A 20,464-nucleotide genomic window follows, 5' to 3' on the forward strand; every position below is an offset into this window, starting at 1 on the left:
GCTGGTTGAAATAACCAGCTTGATTTATTTCAGAAGCCCAAATTTAATCAGGGCTTACTGCTGCCAAGACCATGGAAGGCACCATGAAACATTATTCCAGCTTATTTCCAGGGCCTCCGATTTTAGTCTTACTCCAATTTAATTGTCATCGTGCTAAGCACTTTTGGGGAAACTTGTGGTATATGTAACTGTGCATGACATCTTGTCTTTTAGGTATTAGGGAATAGGTAGCCATTTGCCTAGTCATTCATTTTAATAGCTTTTTGGTAGATGAATTTAGTAGTATTACATAGAATTTAGGAATTCTTTTTAGAAGTGATTTTTTTTAAGTTGCTAAGAATCCCTTAAATATTGAATGTAGTAGCATTTCAGTTAGGGGGTAGTTGTTAGCATTCATCAGGATCCTGACCATCTTGAAATCTGGAGCTATCTATTGGTATGTCTAAAGATGCTTTTAGTTTATTTTCTGAATTTGGTCCAACTGAAATATTTGCATCTTTACTTCAGTGTAACTGTTTTTTGTCCATTCTTACCCTCCTCTGTATCCCCATTAGATCACAGGGTAAAATTTCAAAAACTAATTTATTCATCATCCAAAACACGTTGAGTGGCTACTATGTCCAGACATAAATCTAGGCATTGGGGATTCAGCTGAAATTAGATAACAGATGAAATACCCTATCTCAATTGGTCTTATAATGGGAGGAAAGATGATTTTTTAAAAAGGTGAGAAAAGCAAGTAAATAGTGATAAGTGATGGAGAAAATAAGGCCAGGGTAGATGGGACTGCCAGGGGTGGAAATTGTTGCTGCTTGACACAGGGTAGTCAGATATGGCCTTACTGATAGGTGACATTTTAGTGAAGCCTTGGTATATGTCAGGGAGTAAGTAAGAGAAAGTGTTCCAGGCAGAGAGAACAGCAAGTACAAAGGCCTTGAGGCAGAAGTGTAGCTGACATTTTTAATGAGCAAGAAGGAGATGGAGATCATGTCCAAGGGCAGGGGATGACATCATTTAGGACCCTGAGCCGATGTAAAGACTTCAGGTTTTACAAATAAATGAGAAGCCAAGGAGGATTTGAGCAGAGGAGTGCTATAACCCTGCTTAGGTTTCAGAAGACTCACTTGGCTGCTGGAAAAAGACCAAAAGCAAGGAGATCACCTAAAAAGCTATTGCAGTCATCCAGATGCACAATCTTGTTGGCTTGGATCAGGATGGAACTAGAGGGATGGTGAGAAATTAATGGATTTCAGATATTTTTTAAGTGGAGAGCCAAAAAGATTTACTGACTGCCTGGGTATGAGTGTGAAAGAAAGTTAATTTAAGGGTGATGCTAAGGTTTTAGCTTGGCCCACTATGATGGTGGAGTTACTGTTTTCTGAGATGAGGAAATCTGTAAATGGAACAGGCTTAGATGGGTATAAGTCAGTCATTTTTGAATATGTTAAGTTTGAAGTGCCCCTTTACACCCAGTGAAGGTTTTCTAGACATTATTAAAGTGAATATGGAGTTCAGGGGAGAAGCCTGGGCAGGGAGTCTAAATTTAGGAGTGATCTGTGTACACATAGTATTTAACACCACAAGATTGGGTTAGATAATCCAGGAATTAAGTCTGGATAGAGAATAGAAGGGGTCTGAGAACTTAGCCCTGGATCCTCTAAATGTTTAGAACAGTGTCTTCAAACTACGTGTATGCATTTATGTATTGTTTATGTTTGCTTTTGCACAGTGAAGGCATAGTTGAATACTTGTAACAGAGATCATACAACCCACAAAGCTTATTCATTCTCTGGCTCTTTGTAGACAAAGCTTCTTAACCTCTGATTTAGAGCCTAGACAATTGAAGGAGAACGAATAAAAAAGACTAAAGAATAGCCAGTGATGTGGAGGAAATCCAAATGAATGTATCATCCTAGAAGGGAAGGGAAAAGAAGTGCTTCAAGAACAATGGCTGGTCAGCTGTTTCAAATGCTACTGTGTCAGGTCAAGTAAAATGAGGATTAAGATTTGACTACTGGATTTAACAATGTGTAGGGATAGGTGACCTCAGTAAGAGCTGCGTTGGTGAAATAGTGTAGGTGAAAGCATGATAAAAGTAGGCCCAAGAGAGAATGGGAGGAGAACAGTGGTGGATACCAAGTATAGATGACTCTTTCGAGGAGTAAAGAGGGAAAGTGAAACAGAGAATGCAGGCATAGCTGCAAAAATGGATGTGAAATAAACGAGAGGTTTTTGGTTTGCTTGTTTGTAAGGTAGGATTGATGGAGGTGATCTACCAGGGAAGAAATATTGATGATAAGTAAGAGAGGGAGGGAGTTTGCTGGACTGAGGTTTTTGAGTTAAATGATGGGAAATGTGATAAAGTGCACAAGTGGAAAAGTTGGCTCTTGCTCGGGGTATGATATTCTTCTTGGCGACAAGAAAGTTGTCAGAGCACACAGATATTGCATGTAGATAGGGTCGTGAAAACGTGTGGAAATGTCTTCTGATGGTTCCTGTTGCCTCAAAGAACTAGAAATCAAAGTCATGGGCTGAGAATGATAATGCCGGAGGAGGCTTGAGAAGCTTGAGGAGAGAAGAGAAAGTATGACATAGTCTTTCAGGAATCAGGGAAATGAAGTAGACCTGCTGGGCAGTCATGACTTTAAAGTGAAACATGGTTAATCCCTTTTACATCCATTATCAGCTGCATGGGTACTGGTTGGGGTTTTGTCATATGACTAAAGTGGAGGGGCAAGGAGCTGGGGATGAGTGTAAGCTGAGGCTAAGTGATTGTCCAAGGACTGTAAGGCTAGGGTAAGGAGGGAAGTGAGGACATGCCATATGTGAGGGACAGTGAAAAAGTGGTAGGATCAATGAAAGTTGAAAATTGTTGGTGCCAGGGAATTAGAAGGAGTGAGCTCTACAGATAGAAGGTGGTGATCAGAGAGTGAGACCCTTCAAATTGAGATTGTGGAACAGCTGCAGTTATTGGAATGTCAGGGTTTGGGATGTGACCATGGAAATGGGCGGGTGAGGAAAGGTGTTCGTCTTTGGAGAAAGTATGGTCAGTGAACTGAGGCCAGGGTGTTAGAACGGTCAGCAGTTGGATCTTGAAGTCACCAGTATGTATAAGAGAAGTATTTGAGAGAGCATCAGTGAGTCAGAGGCTAAAACATTCAAGGAATGAGAAGAAAAGGCCATGCAATTTATAGATGTCTGCAACAAGGAGGGTTGGCTGAGTTTGATAGCATGAGCTTTAAAGCTGAGAGTTGGTAGGGAGGAAGAGACGAGGGTCTCATGCTTCAAAATGACACCCGTTCCACCTCCAGGCCCCTGGAGGGTGGGAAGAAAAACTGCCACCAATTGAGAAGCCTGCATGGGCCCTTGGTGAGGGCTAGATTTTAGCACGGAAGTGTGTTGATGACCACAGAGTAAATGGTTTTCAGCACTCTGGATTTACCCTAAATAAATATTGTCACATGCTTGCTACTGAGTCGGCCATTATAGAACACAAACTAGGTAGAGCGTAGGTATTATGCTCCAATAACTTAAAGTACACTCCACTTACAAAGACGTAGAGGGAAAAGAAATTGAGAAACATTAATGACTAACATAATGAGTGAGGGATCAAGTTGTAGCATTTGGGTTTTTCTGTTTGTTTCCCTCTGAGGAGATAATATTCTTTGAAATATCAAGGTACCAGTTTTTATCATGATGAACAAAATCTTCAGCAGTAGAAAGAAGAGAGTTGATCTCTTGTGCATTGGTCTTGACATAGAACAAGCTGTGAAGTTTGACACTGAGATATCCCTTGTGCTGACACTGATTTGATAATGTCAGGGTGACAATACTCTTCAGGGGTTGCCAGGTAGAGCCAGAGTTGCTCTGTAATGAAGATGATCAAAGTTCTGTTCTACAAATGCTTGTGTACTGTTTGGATCACCTGAAAAATAGTATAGGTGTATACTGTAATTTTTATAGCCATCTTAAAAAAAATTCAACTTTACGATATACTACGATTGACCTTTGAATAATGAGCATATTTAATCTTACCTTGAATGAAATCTAGTGATTTGTTACTACAGCATCAATACATGTTTAACACATTGGTGTGTGTGTATTTTATTTTACAGATAGCATAGAAGCCAACGTGGAAAATGCAGAGGTGCACGTTCAGCAAGCAAATCAGCAGCTGTCAAGGGCAGCAGATTATCAGGTAATTTAACTGTGATCGATTTTCTTATAACTTAGCCTTTTCGTGTGTGTGTGTGTGTTTGTGTTGGGGAAGCAGGGAAAGATTAGGTTTAAAGTGGCTGAAGATGTTAAAAATTAAAATCCCATGGAAGAGAAGTCTGTTTAAATAATACCAGTCAGTTTAGAACTGGTTTTAGCCTTTGTTCTTCTCAGGGTTGAACCAGAATTGTTGGCCCACAGGGAGAGAAAGTTTAGTGTTTGGGCCGCAGAGACAATTCCAGGCTTTTCTGATGGCCGGGGATCTCTGATGTCGTTGTGACATTTCTACTCAGAAACCTCTTTGTAATAGGCCCCTCCTTCCATTTCTTGCTGCTCCCTTTTACTTTTTCTTTCTGTCAGTGACACTCTGGACTAAAGAGGTAAATTTCCTTGTCCTAGAGAGATTGCTTCAGGTCTTGTGGAAATCATATTAGCTTTGAGTGTCACCGTTCATCATATAGTCTGTCCACATGCAGCAGACCCTTCACCAGGAATGAATTTATTTCTTGAGTCAGGTTAATATGGGGAGCCCACATGCATGTGTCAAATATAAATTATGTGTCAAGTACTATACAAATATTAGAACTATCAACTATTAATACATCATACAATATGCAGACCTTTGATGTTCAGCATGGATAAGGCCAGGCTCCTTGGAAACCCCTAAATACCACATAGCATTTGATTTCCTTTTTAAAACTCCATTCCATTGTTGCTGTCATTCATAATTATCGTTTTCTTTACCTTATTAACTTTTTTTTTTGACACAGAGTCTGGCTCTGATGCCCAGACTGGAGTGCAGTGGTGTCATCTCGCCTCACTGCCACCGCTGCCATCTGGGCTGCAGACATCCTCCTGCCTCAGCCTCCCGAATAGCGTGTACCCCCACGCCTGGCTAATTTTTGTATTTTTTGTAGAGACAGAGTTTTGCTGTGTTGCCCAGGCTGGTCTGGAACTCCTGGGCTCAAGCGATCCACCCATCTCAGTCTCCCAAAGTGCTGACATTACAGATGGGAGCCACCATGCCCAGCCGCTGTTAACTTCTTATAAACTATCTAAGATATTGTCACCTTCTCAGACATTCTCAATTGCTTTTTGCTTTTCTCACCTTAGAAGTTGCCTTTCATTTCACAGTCCATCTTTTACTGGACAAATTACTGCATATTCAGTGATAAGTAAATAATAATGAAGCTGTATGGAGTTTGCTGAGTTATAACCAATGGTATTCACCGACAGTCACTCCTGTTTATTATCTTTGTGCATATCATTCGGATATGCAGCTCAGTGGAATTAATATCACTATATCACTGTGTCATGGACTTTAGGTATCCCTCATGAATAATTGAAAACACACACACACAGACACACACACACACACACACACACAGATCTGCAAATGCCGGAAGTCTTATGGAGCTGTTAGCATATAACTGCCGAAACTTAACAGGATCCATCAGTGACTAGGTTCACGTGGTATTTTATTTTGCTTTTGGATTTGGGGGGAATGTGCGTATATTGCCAAGTTTTTTACTCTTTCTCTTCCTTGTGGAAGGCCAAGCCTACAGGAAAAAGCGCATGTCCCAAGCTACACCCCAGGACTGGAAGCTGCCCCCAGGCTTAATTCCCCAAGCTCCCAAAGGGGGCTGAGATGGCTAAGCAGCACAAGTGCTGAGAAAAGAGGCAGCTTTCCAATAGTTCTGTTTGGAAGCCTTGATACGAAGGTGATACATTCACTTATCCCCACATTGCCCCAGAGTCTCATTACCCCACACTAGGGAAGAACCCCAGGCATCAAATACACCATTGTGGGATACCCGTGATGACTCACAGGTACATTACACGTGTGTTTGTGGTAACCAAGTGGAGTCTGGGAAAAATATTTATGCATGATATTGAAATTTTAGAGAAATTGTGTTTGATACATGAGGAGTATTCACTGGAAAAATAGATGAATATGTGGAATATTCAAACTATGGTGTTCAGGGTAATTTCAGACTCAGAAATGTATCTTTTTATAAATATTTTGGTACTTCTACTTGACACAAAGTAAATTTACAAATTTTTCTACTTCGTAAGAAAAAGGATTCCTGCATGTTGATGTGAGACACAAACGCCATTAAAGAAATACAGGAAATCTACAACTGGACCAGGAATGAAGAATGAAACAAAATTCTTAACCATTCGGTTTTCAGTGACAGCATTATGATTTTATTTGCTCTGTGGTTTTTACTTGTTTGTTGAGATTTTGAATTTAGTTTCCCATTAGTATTAAAGAATGAGAATGATTTTGGAAATTCATTCCAAAATCATTATATTTTGGAAACAAGAAATGTGTGTGAGGGGCCGGGCACGGTGTCTCAGGCTTGTAATCCCAGCACTGTGGGAGGCTGAGGTGGGTGGATCACGAGGTCAGGAGATGGAGACCATCCTGGCCAACATGGTGAAACTCCGTCTCTACTAAAAATAAAAAAAAAATTGTCTGGGTGTGGTGGCAGGTGCCTGTAATCCCAGCTACTCAGGAGGCTGAGGCAGGATAATCAATTGAACCTGGGAGGTGGAGATTCCAGTGAGCCGAGATTGTGCCACTGCACTCCAGCCTAGGCGACAGAGTAAGACTCCGTCTCAAAAAAAAAGAAAAAGAAAGAAAGAAATACACGTGAAGAAAAGTTGCCAATTTATACTTACTGATATCTTCCGAGAACTCATTTTTAAGAAAAACTGTAATAAAAGGTAAAGAATGTTGAAGCTCTTAAGCTGTTCTGTTTTCATACATAGGTAACCTCAGTCTCTTGTTTAAGTCAGTAACTTATTTCATGGTGTCTTCTTTCTTAAGCTCAGCCACACCCTTAGAAAAATTACCAATGAAAGTTGAAAAATTGCTCCCTTAATTGTAGCATTAGTTCAGTCATTTTTTTTGAAAGAATATTGCCATATATATTAAAGAGATTTTTGAGAAACAAAAAACACAGTCAAAAATTTGAGGGCAATATACTACTACTGATTTTACTCTAGAAATGAACCAAATTATGTTTAGTTGCTATGGAGATACTCCACTAAATCTGTAAACATGTTTTTTTGTTTTTGTGTCTGCAGCGCAAATCCAGAAAAACCCTGTGCATCATCATTCTTATCCTTGTCATTGGAGCTGTGATCATTGGTCTCATCATATGGGGACTGAACCGCTGAAGTTATGAAGGAGCACACTGTTGCACTACATTGTCTAAATTATGTAGGAAGGTTCCTGTAATCATGTTTTTTTAAATTATTATTTTAAAGCTATTGTATAAAGGATGGTTCCCATACTTTGTTATTTTTATTGGGGGGTTGGAGTGGTTCCTTTGGATTAAATCTGATATTTTCTAATACTGAAAGATTTTCTAAATATCACTGCTGACATAACTTCCATGGTCTTCAATTTAATAGTTGTTAAGTTTTTGCCCACATTGCGTATGCCTTTCATTTGTAATTTATTTACCCTGCTTGACTTAGCTTTGGGAATTTGTAAATTTAAAGGTGTGTGTATTCTGTCTGCATCTCCCTGTCACTGTGACACACCTAGATTTGTGTTACTTCAATTAAAATTCTCAAATTTAATTTTGATTTGCTTCAGCAGGGAAAATATTCTCAATAATGTAAAATAATTAAGGTCTATTCATGGGGTGTATTTTTCTGGTTCACAACAGCACAAAGTGTCTTTCATTTTTCTGTTGGTTTTCTTTTAAGATCCTTTTTACTCTGAAGTCGGTGAATACTTTTCTAGTTTATTTGATACTCCTTCTGTGTATATATTAAGCTTTTGCTGTAGATTGCCTAGTAAAATTACTAAGGACAGGTTGTTTTTACATATGGCCTATTTAAGTCTGATGTTTACTGGGGAAAGTGTAGTTACTATAAATGTTTAACATCATTTGGAAGAAGAGTATGAAAAACCAATACCAATTCCTATCGTGTTTGGATTCTAAAGATCCCAGTTTGTTATTCCACTAACCTAGTTATCTTAACCATATCATTTGGTTTTGTGGGCCATTATTTACCTTCCCTTATGTCTTATAGAATAATGGCTACTATTTTTAGGTCAAAATTACTTTTGGAAAGTAACTTTCCCACAATTAACTGTTTTTGCGCGCCTGACACTTAAAATTTAGTGTTTACTTTTTGTGCCATCCTTCATTAGAAAAGCAATTGGATGTTTGCCAGTTATCTCACTTCCCTTTTGAAATCAATGTTGTTTTAATGCACTAATCTGAATTCTGTAAAGAGGATTATCTTAGTTTATACTTTGTATTTTATAATGTTCTTGTATAGCAGTTCAGTACTGAAGGCAATGCTTAACTTAGCAAGCTCTGAGACTTCAAATGGGAACAAATAGTAGCTAAGTAAACCATATCTTTGCAACCAAAATAAAGATGAGTTAAAAGGTATCTGGTTAGGCCTATTTCATGAGAATTATGCTCTGGTGGGACCACAGGTCACCTGATACTTAGTGCTGCGCTGCCTGAAACCTCAGCATGGAGACGTCACCACATGCACTGTGGCCATTCAGCATCTTTCTGGAGCACCAGTTCACTCCAGGTTTTTATTTTAGGGTGTCACCGATTTTACCTACTTTGTCAGACTGATAGAAGTTTCTTTGCATGTCAGAAAACTCCATTTTTTTCCACAAAAGGGATTACAGAAAACTCTTTTGTGAGTAAGTGATTGGAACCCAGAGACTCCTGTTGCCAGAATCAGAATGCCCTAGAACAGAATGGACAATGCAGGGAGGAGAATTCACACAAACAGCACCTGTTCTGAGGCCCGGCCAGCCCACCAGTCCTGCTCGAATGTGGTCTTCAAGTGCACAGAGGCACATGAGGTTTCTGGTGATAAACCAGCATCTTACTGCTGTTTTAAAGTCCCGGCCCCATGGCTTTCACCATCAGTTCAGTTTTTTCGCTGTACTTGATAAAATGTTTATTTTCATACAGGTCAAGTACATTTACTTCTATTCATTTCACAGTGAGTACCCAGTAACAACAAAAGCACTTAAAATTGGGGGGGGCATGATTTTAGTACCTTTATTTGAAGTGTAATCATTTTAAATTATTATTATTTTAACTGGGGCAGTGATCAGTGGTTTAAACAGGAACTTTAGTGGTTTCAATTCTTTTAAGAAACATTAATTTTGAGGGAAAAACTTCCCACAAAATATTGGGAACGTAAGAGTAGTATTGATTAGAAAAAAATTAAATAAGAAACATAGTGTGGTAGCCAAATTAAAAAAAATTTTTGAATTTTTCTGTAGGTCAGTTTTAGAATTGCTGTGAAAAGTGAAGGTTGCCCTGTGGAGAATAAAATTAGAGTTGTTTTCATAACTGATGGCATGGTGAGTCCATTTGAGTCAAACTGAAGAATTTCCTTATCAAGTGACTATACATTTGTTTTTGTGTGCTCAAAAGAAATTCTCAAACACAGATTGATATTAACCAGCCAGGTAAATTGAATGACAATGTGGCATTAAGTATTTGGCTGTTGTATTTGTCATTAAATACTATGGTCTTGCAATATGATTGATGGTAAAAGAGTGATGTCATATTGATATAGAGTAGCTTGTTTTTTTAGTAGACGTGGGACCATCTCTTTTAGAAGTACAGCTCAGTCCAGGACAGCTGTGGATGCAGTGTCTGGAGTTGGACCCTCTGAGCACGCTGGCTGCCACAGTAGCATCTGCATCGGTGACCAAGGACACTGCACTTTGAAGAGGTCGCCACAGGGTCGTTTAGTGTCTTCACTGCTTTTGTTAAAAATTGTAAAATTTTGTAAACAGAAAAGTTGTGTTTTTGAATATCAATTTTTTAGACACACCTACAATGATAAATAAGTGCCTTTAAAGGCCCCTCTTTCCTTGAAATACATCTGTGGTTTAGCAAGGAAAGTACAAAACAGTTTATGTAGTTGGTATAATTTTTGTGTCTTCATGTAGAAAAATGAATGTCATAATAAAATATAAAACTTATGTAAAGAAAATAAAGTCATTGTCCACCTTAATAGCTAAGGTTCACAAGGTAACTTATTCAGCATTTATTTTTTTTGAAAGTCAAAATTGAATTTATTTCTTTCACATGGCTGGTTTGCTGCAATATAAAGTTTCAGAATGGGCTGAAGTAAATTGATTGAGGGATTTGAGTTGAATGACATTTTCAAGTTCATTTAAATATGATAAAAATTCATTGGTAAATAACATCTGTCTTTCCTGGAAAAAAAAAAAAAAAAAGTTGTGTATTTTCATGATTCAGTTAAAACGAAAAATAAACCTGTGAATCCCAGGCCTTTTTAGTCCTCCATAACATTTGAACACTTTGACTCATCAGCAAAGAAATCAAATTTTAAGCCAATGGGAGCCTGAAAGTGTTACAATATACTGCTTCTTTGACAAAAGTATCTGTTTAACAGCTACCCTAACGTAATTTATAAATCAATTAAGATAAAAACCATTTTTTCTGAGTATTTAGGAATTTGTGTCATCAAAATACTGTGACATGAGAGATAGGACAAGAAATTACTTAGTTGCCAGATATGCACTATTATCTTTCCTCATTTCAGCTGGATTTTCCAAAGTCAGTAGATTGGATGAAGCAGCATCTCATTCACTGAGATCACAAGATAGGTAGGAAACCTTTTTCTTTAATGTAAATTTTGCGTATTTTAACAATTCAGTTAGAAAAAAGGAAACCACTTGATGGATTATAAGTACAAAGTGTTTTAACATAGGGAACTAGACATCAAAATGGTGGGTGAGGGAGGTGTCTGCAGCTGCAAAGTGGGTGGATCTCAGGAGCTGGCCCAGGCACTGCTGTGGCTCTTGAGAACATCCAGAAGGCTGTGCTGTCTTGGCATGCGGCACTGACAGTGTGTCTCAGGGAGCTGTCCCCAGCTGTCAGCTGTTAAGCCAGTGCCTTGCAAGAGATTTTGAAACTGCTGTGAAACTCATGTCCGCTGCCTGCCTACACTTCTGCCTGCAGTGGCCTCTGAGGAAAGATGGTCTCTCCTTTTCTCCTGGAAATGCCTGTCACTGGTCAACTCTAACTTAGAACCAGAGACAGAAGGAGTCTGTGGGAAGTGCGGTTTCTGGTCTACCTGCACTGCAGAGGACATTCTAGAAAGAGCAATGAGTTGTCAGTCTAGCATAATTGTGAAACGAACACTGAGATGTACAGTTCAAACCACATGAAGTGGAAGCCTCAGAATTTTCTTCACTTTCATTAAAGATTATTTGATGGAAAAATGTAGAAGCATTGGCTCTAGATGGTAAGCAAGTCATTTTTTTCCAACCAAAATAAAAAATACGTATACTAAGCTTCTGGGGCCCCAAGACTTAACACAGTTTCCTTCCTTCCCTTCTTCCTTCCCTCCCATAGTAGTTCCTTAATAAATACTTAATTTGGCACTTATTTGGGGCCAGTGTTTTGCCGGGCTACCAAATGCCTGGGCACAGGGTGTTCTAAGAGTGAACCAAAGAATAACCTTCCTGCCTTCAGGGAGTTTACGTTTTGTTATTTGGCATATGAAAAGCACTTGGTGTGTTAAAAGGAGGGAAGTACCTGTGTGAAAGGAAGGAGGCAAGGAAGAAAGGAAATGTCTAAGTATAAATCTCCCTTTGGACGAGCCTCCTGTTTATCCAGTTTTCCTTACTAAGTAACCGAATTTCATTTTCTTTTCTTAATTGACAGACTACCAGAAAATTACTAGTTTTCTAAAGAGAAACTACTGATTTGAGTGATGATCTGTGTGTAATGGCTCCAAAAAGGAGCCGCTCTCTTGGTGGCAGCAGTTGGATTCAGAGCTTGGGCATCCTGATCATCAGGACAGACATTTACAGGATATTTATAGAATTACTGCCCCAAATAGAGGGCAAAGCACTAGACAAGGGTGAGAGCCAAAGGGAATATGGAATCTATATTTCATCAGAATACACTCAAAGCAAAAACAGTAAGTATGCTCCATATAAGAAACGTATCTTAAAATGTTTTTAATTTAACCGTACCCCGTCCCTTGACAAATCTTTTTCTTCTAAATCAAATAGGAATAAAGATAAAATCTTCCTATTGGCACATTTTCTCATAATTTAAATACCCTATCAATTTTATTTTATTTCTTTGTTTTGGTAATCATTTGGCTAATATGAATATTACATAATATTTTTCTCCAAATCCTAATTTTAAATGCAGAAATAGAGCTAAATAATACACTAAATAGGTTTTTATAGACACTGTTGCTTCTGGCAGGTTTTTAAGAGGTTGGTCACTTAATTACTCAGAGTGGGATTCCTGTAGGTTTTGTGCAGTGATGGCATTTATGCTTAAAATGTAAGTGGTGGAAGGCAAAACCAGATTTCCTGTGCAGTCGTTACACGCACAACACCTCTACTTGTTGGAGAGGGAGTTTTCTAGAACTGAACTGAATCTTTAAATAAACTTGAAAGGGCATTAATTCCCACTTTGGCCAACCCAAAGTACAGATTTTTAAGTGTTTACTGTAAGTATCGTTAGACAGTAGTTACTAACTCCAACACCTAATAGCATTGGTAGAAAACTTATAAATACAGTTATTTAACCTAGACTAAGATTTTTCTGATACCTAATTTCACTTTCTAATGCCCTCTGAAAGTTTTTTAATCAGTTGTTTAATGGGAGATCTGAAATATTAAACTCAGAACAGAAAGAAGAGAACCTATTTTCTAGAAATTAGGTTTTTAATCCAAGTAAGATATAAGCTTTTGCTTTTTTAATAACTTGTATAGCTAAAAACTAGATGGTGAAAAGCTCTCAGATCAAAGCTGATCCTTCTGTCAGTAATGATTTTAAAAATAAAACAAGATTTTAATGGGGAATATTTTATTTTATTTTATTCTTATTTCAAACCTAGGTGCTGTGGTCGTTTTGAGTTCATTTTGAGGCATTTTCAATGTGCCTCACCACATCCAACCTCTTTCCAGGGCCACATTTAATGTTCAGCCTCAAAGGTTATCATAGTTTTAACATTTAAGTACTATTTTATAGTGGGGTATATACCAAAATTTGCTAATAGTAACATAACCTTAGTTATATAACATTCACGTTAGTTCTATCTTGGAGGCAATAAATAAACACTTCTTGTTCAAGAAATTCACGTTAGTTCTATCTTGGAGGCAATACACAAATATTTTTTGTTCAAAATTAGGGCTACCCTATTGTCTTTATGTCTTTTCCTGATCGGCGGTCAAACATTTTTCTTAGTCATTCAGAAATTTTCTATGTTGTTTAAATTTTCTTTAAATCTAGAATGGAGTATGTGACCAATACTTTCCTTTGGAATGGTATGGACATTTGAAATAAAGATCCCATTCTTTATAAGTGTAAAATATGTATAATGCTAGTATTTTTAATTAAACTTTTGAAAACTGGATTCACATGCTGTTGTAAGAAATAATACAGAGACCTGCCGGATGCTGTGGCTCACGGTTGTAATCCCAGCACTTTGGGAGGCTGAGGCAGGTGGATCACGACGTCAGGAGATCGAGACCATCCTGGCTAACACGGTGAAACCCCATCTCTACTAAAAATACAAAAAATTAGCTGGGCGCGGTGGCACACGCCTATAATCCCAGCTACTTAGGAGGCTGAGGCAGGAGAATCACTTGAACCCGGGAGGCGTGGGTTGCAGTGAGCAGAGATCGCGCCACTGCACTCCAGCCTGAGCGACAGAGTGAGACTCTATCTCAAAAAAAAAAAAAAAAAAAGAAAAGAAAAAAAGAAAAGAAATAATACAGAGACCTCTTTCGTGTACCTTTTCCCACACAGTGAACATCTTTCAGAACTGTCGTACAATATCATACCCAGGATATTGACACTGGTATAGCTAAGATACAGAACGTTTCCACACAGAACTTCTTCTAGCACAGAGATCCCTCATCTTGCCTTTGATGACCATACCCACTTCACTCCCATCCCTACTCCCTTCTTAACCCTTGGCAACCTTACTCTGTTCTCCATTTTTATAGTTTTTTTTTTTTTTTCAATTTCAATAAAGCTATATAACTGGAATCATAATATGTAACCTTTTGGGATTGGCTTTTTTTCATTTAGCATGATTTTCTGGAGATTAATGCAGCTTATTGTGTGTATCAAGTCTATTGACAGGTACTTTTTAGTGTGAATAGAATCCCTTAGCTTAGATGTACCACCGTTTGTTTAACTGTTCACCTGCTGAGAGACATTGGGCCAGTTTTTGGCTACTATAAATAAAGTTGCTATAAACGTGTGTACAAGTTTTTGTGTGAACATAATCTAGTTTTCAGGGTCAAATACCCAGCAGTTATATACTAGTTGGGGCATATAGTAGTTGAATGTTTAGTTTTTAAGAAGTTGCCAAAGTTACATAGCGTAGCTGTACTATTTTGTATACACCAGTGGTGTATGAGTGATCCAGTTGCTTCATGTCCTTTTCAGCATTTGGTGGTATCTCTACTTTTTATTTCAGTCATTCTGATAGGTGTATAGTGACAGCTCATTGCAGTTTTGATTTGCCATTTACCCTGTGCTAATGGCAATGATGTTGAGCATCTTTGTTTCATATGCTTATTTGTCACCTCTCTCTCTTCTTTAGTGACATGTTTCTTCATGTCTTTTCTTTCTAATTGGATTTTTTTCTGTTGAGTTTTGAGGGCTTTTAAATAATGTGTGTGTGTGTCCATGTGTCTGTGTGTGTGTGTGTTTTTTTTCTAGATACTAGTCCTTTGTTGGATGTGTGATTTGCAAATATTTCCTCCCAGTCAGTAGCATGTCTTTTCATTTCTCTTTTCTGGGCCTTTCACAGAGCAGAAGTGTTTAATTTTGATGAAGTCCACTCTGTCCATTTTTCTTTTTATGGATCATGCTTCTGGTATAAAGAACTTTGCCTCTCTCTTTAGATCCCCAAAATGTTCTCTTTTATGTTCTTTTCTAAATGTATTATAGTTTACATTTTACTTTTCCATTTTGAGTTAATTTTGTATAAAATGTGAGACTTAGGTCTAGGTTCATTTTTGTTGTTGTTGCCTATGGATATTCAATTACCCCAACATGATATTTGTTGAAAAGGCTCTCTTTTCTCCATTGAATTGTTTTTGCACCTCTGTCAAAAATCAGTTGAGCAAAAATGAGTTAACGAGAAATCAATTGGGCATATTTGTGTGGGTCTTATCTGGGTTTTCTATTCTTTTCCATTAGACTATGTGTCTATACCTCCACCAAGACCAGAATATTGATTACCGTAGTAAGTCTTGAAATCAAATAGCTGATTTATTCCACTTTATTCTTTTTCAAAATTGTTTTAGCCACTTAGTTCCTATGTCTTCCCATATAAGTTCTAGAATAATCTTGTCTGTATCTATTCAAATATCTTACTGGGATTTTGATAGGAACTATGTTATACCTATACATCAATTTGGGGAGATTTGACATCTTTACCGTGTTAAGCCTTCCCATTCATGATCACAGGATCACTTCACTTCTTTTTAATTTTGTTTTCTTTACCATGTTAAGCCTTCCCGTTCATGATCATAGGATCACTTCACTTCTTTTAATTTTGTTTTCCTTAATCAGTATTGTGTGGTTTTTCAGCATACAAGTTCTGTACATTTTTGTTAGATTTATACCTAAGCAATTTAATGTTTGAGAGAGATTGCAAATAGCATTGTATTTTGAATTTCCATGTTCACATGTCTGTTCTAAGTATATAGAAATAAAGTGAATTTTTCTATTTTGTATACTGAGACTTTAATGAGCCCACTTACTCATTTTAAGGGATTTTGATTGATTCCTGGGACTTTTTTTTTTTTTTTTTTAACATAGACAGTCGTGTCATCTGCAAATAATGAATAGTTTTATTTCTTCATTTCTGACCTGTATTCCTTTTTTTCCTTTCATTGCCTTAAAGCAGTGGGTAGAAATTCCAGCAGAAATAAGAGCAGCGAGAGTAGAGATCCTTGACTTGTTTCTGGTCTTAGGAGGAAAGGATTCAGTGTTTCATCATGAAGTATAATGTTATCTGTAGGTTTTTAAAGCAGATGCTTGCTAAAGTTAAGGAAGTTATCCTTTATTCCTTTTTTTTCTGCAAATTTTTATTATGAATTTGTGTTGAATTGTCAAATGCTTTTTCTGCATTAATTTATATAATCATGTCATTTTTCTTCTTTAGCCCATTAATGTGGTAGATACATTGATTGATTTTTGAATGTTGAACCACTGTTACATCCTTGAGATAAACTCCACTTGGTCATAGGGTATATTTGTATATATAGTGTCATTCTTTTGGCTAATGTTTTGTTAAGGATTTTTGCATCTGTTTTAATGAGACATACTGGTTGGTGGTATCAGGGTAGTACTAGCTTCAAAATGAACTGGGAAATATTCCTTTCTCTTCTGTTTTCTAATGGAGATTGTATAGAATTGGTGTCAGTGCTTTTTAAAACATTTGATAGAACTTTCCAATGAAATCATCTGGGCCTGGAGATTTTTGGGGAGGGAGTTCTTTTTATTATAATTTCAACTTTTACAACAGTTATATGGGTATTTAATATATCTGTTTCATATTGAGTTGTGATAGTTTGTATTTTTAGAGGAATTAGTCCATTTCATCTAAGCTGTCAGATTTATATGTAGAGTTTTTGGTTGTACTTTCTGTTAGACTTTTGATGTCTGATATTCCAAAACTCCTTCATTTATCATTTCCTTTCTATTTAGAGCACTCCTTTAGCCTTATTATTATTATTGTAGTTCCACTGGCAACAAATTCTCTTAGTTTTCTTTCATCTGAAAATGTCTTGATTTTCCCTTCATATCTGAAGAATATTTACACTGAACATAGACTTGTAGGTTGATAGTTCTTTTCTTTCAGCACTTGAAAATTGTTCTGCCGCTTCCAGCCGAGAGGGGTGGCTCACGCCTGTAATCCCAGCACTTTGGGAAACCGAAGCAGGCAGATCACTTGAGGTCAGGAGTTAGAGACCAGCCTGGCTAACATGGCAAAACCCCGCCTCTACTAAAAATACAAAAACTAGCCAGCATGGTGGTGCACGTCTGTAATCCCAGCCATTTGGGAAGCTGAGGCAGGAGAATCACTTGAACCTATAGGCGGAGATTACAGTGAGCCGAGATCGCACCACTGTACTCCAGTCTGAGCAACAGAATGAGACTCCTCAAAAAAAAAAAAAAAAAAAGGAAAGAAAATTTCATAGTTCCCCATGAAAAATCCAGTTTTTTATATTGTTTTGATTCCTGTAGATAGGTGTCATTTGTCTTTTTTCTTTTTCTTTTTTTCTTTGTGTTTAGTTTTTAACTATGATGTATCTTGTAGATTTGGGGTTTTATTATATTTGAGGTCTTCTCACCATCTGTATGTTTATGTCTTTTGCCAGATTTGGGGAGTTTTCAGCCATCATTTTTTTCAAGAATTTTTTCAGTCTTGCCTTCTTTGTTTTATCTTTGTTTCTTTGTTTTATCTTCAAATTTATTCATTCTTTCTGCAGTAGCTTCCGTTCTGCTATTGAGCCTATCAATTAAATGTTTCATATTGATTCCTGCATTTTTCAGTTTTAAAATTTCTGGCCCTTTACGGAAAATGTTGGCTGATCCCCTGGAGTATAAACCCATACTGTAGAAGAGAAGATCAAGTTAAACAAAAGTTGGTCTCTTTAAATAAATACATAAAGTACACATAACTTGGTGAAACTGATCTGGAAAAAAATAGAAGACATAAAAAATTTAGGAATGAAAATACAGATAAATAACCAAACATAGATTTTAAAATAATAAGACACTATAAACAACTTTATGCCAATATATCACAAAACAGAAAATGAATAATTTATATGAAAAATGCAAATTACCAAAATCAACTAAGGTGTAAATGATTTCTGCTTCCTGCCATATGGTTGACTAGGTATACTCAAGGATCCTTCTGCTAAAATACAACTAGTTCTTGGATAAAATACAACACACATAATATTAGTTCATCTCCTGGCTCATTAGAAAGAAAGATAATCACTAAAGGTTATTACCAATGAAAGAGGGCTAAAATTAAAGTAGTTGAGAAACAGGAAAACTGTGCCTCTGAGACTAAGCCATGGACTCCAGGCAAAGTAAAGAAAGTGAACCTAAGACTCCTTCATAAAACCAGGAATGCTTTAAAGCATTAAAGTAGTCCTAAGTCAGTGGACTCTGGTGGTTACTCTAAGAAGTGGATGAAAATCCCCTCTGAAGGAAAGCCTCCCTAATTAATGCTTCTAGATTAATCACACATGCAAGGAAACACACCATTTGTGTTGAGAAACAGTAGATTTAGATATTCAGGGAATTCAGGTATTGCAATTAGCAGAAGTAGAATAACAGTTATATGTTTAAATAAATAATGTATGAATTAAAATGAACATGAAATAAAAGATATGTTAAAAGGCAGATATTAAAAAGAACCAAAGACAACTTAGTCATGAAATTTAATTCTTGAAATATATAACATAATGAATGGTTTAAGAGCAGATTCATCACAACTAAAGGAATTGTTGACTATCAAGTTTTAACTGAGGAAACAACATATTGCAGCAAAAACAGATAAAGGGATAGAAAATATGAATTAGAGATTACGAGACCTGAAGGATAAAATGGGAAGGTTTAGTTTGTGCTAATTGGAGTCTAAGAAGTAGAAAACAGAAAAAAATTGAGGTAATTGCTGACAAATTTCCAGAGCTAAGAAAAGCTTGGGACCCGGTGTGGTGGCTCATGCCTGTAATCACAGCATTTGGGGAGGCCAAAGCAGAAGGATCACTTGAAACCAGGAGTTTCAGATCAAGCTGGGAAATGAAGCAAGAGCCCCCACTCTATCTCCATCTCTACAAAAATAAAAAATAAAAAATTAAGAATTAACCAGTTGCGGTGACATGAACCTGTAGTCCCAGCTACTTGAGAGGCTGAGGTGGAAAGATCACTTGAGCCCAAGAGTCCAAGACCAGCCTGAGCAACATGGTGAAACTCCATCTGTACAAAAAATAAAAAAATTAGCCAGGCATGGTGGCACACACCTGTGGTCCCAGCTACTCAGGAGGCTGAGGAAGGAGGATCACATGAGCCCAGGAATTCAAGGCTTCAGTGAGCTATGATGGTGCCACTGTACCCTGTCTCAAAAAAAAAAAAAAAAAAAAAAAAAAAAAAGTGGATCCACATACACAAGAAACAAAAAGTATATCAACTAGGAAAAGGAAGCCAATGTATATTCATTATAGTCAAACTTACAAAGGCAAAGGATCTTAAAAGCAGCCAGAATAACTATCCACTTCTAAAGGAATGACAAATTGACAGGAAACTTTTTATTCATTTATTTTTTGAGACAGAGTCTTGCTCTATTGCCCATGATGGAGTGTAGTGGTGTGATCTCTGCTCACTGCAACCTCCATTTCCCGGGTTCAATTGATTCTCCTGCCTCAGCCTCCCAAGTAGCTGGGAGTACAGGTGTGCACCACCACCCCCAGCTAATTATTTTGTATTTTAGTAAAGACTGTGTTTTGCCATGTTGGCCGGGCTGTTCTTGAACTCCTGACTTCAGGTGATCTACCTACCTCGGCCTCCCAAAGTGCTGGGATTAGAGGTGTGAGCCACTGGACCTGGCCGACGGGACTTTTCAGAGACAAAACTGGAAGGCAAAAGACAATGGAATACCATCTTTAAGGTACTGAGAGAATAACTCAATAGAATGAGTGCCCAGTGAAATTATCTCTCAAAATCAAGGGTATATTAAAAACACTTTTTTCTCAAAATGAGCATTTACAAACAATGGACTTTCACTCAAGAATCAGGATGAATTTTAGAGTAGAGCAAAATGACTAGGAGGAAAATCTGAGATGCAAGAAGATATGGTGAGCTAAAAAATCAATAATCATGGGAAATGTAAATAAATACTGTCTATATTAAGAAGTAGTTACTCTGTGGAGTAAGAAAGAGCATAATTAAAATACTAGCAACATTTTACATAACTCAGAAAATGTATATGTGGGGAAAGTGTCCGGGAGCACTTAGAAGTTAGTGTGAGTGCTCCAAGATCCGGATACTCTTTAGGGTGGAAGTTAAGATAATGAATGACTTTCGACTTTGTTAATCTAAGTACTTAACAGGAAATTTTCAGATAACCATTAAAGAATAGCAATACAATATAACTTTCAAGCCAGTAGAGAGAAAACATTTCGAAATAAGGGAAAAACATT

The 20,464-nt window shown here is 37.3% G+C and overlaps 1 protein-coding gene across 1 annotated transcript in view; it reads left to right on the top strand.

The window, feature by feature from the left end:
• Positions 1–10,221, top strand: part of STX7 (syntaxin 7) — a 52,505-nt gene extending 42,284 nt beyond the window's left edge. Inside the window, exons 9-10 of the mRNA XM_050788014.1 lie at positions 4,116–4,198; positions 7,309–10,221. Of these exons, the coding sequence (XP_050643971.1) occupies positions 4,116–4,198; positions 7,309–7,401 (176 nt within the window). The 3' untranslated portion in view covers positions 7,402–10,221. The remainder of the gene's footprint in view (positions 1–4,115; positions 4,199–7,308) is intronic.
• Positions 10,222–20,464: the final 10,243 nt, after the last annotated feature.

This window comes from Macaca thibetana, chromosome 4 (assembly GCF_024542745.1).
Source record: "Macaca thibetana thibetana isolate TM-01 chromosome 4, ASM2454274v1, whole genome shotgun sequence".
Lineage (NCBI taxonomy): Eukaryota > Metazoa > Chordata > Mammalia > Primates > Cercopithecidae > Macaca > Macaca thibetana.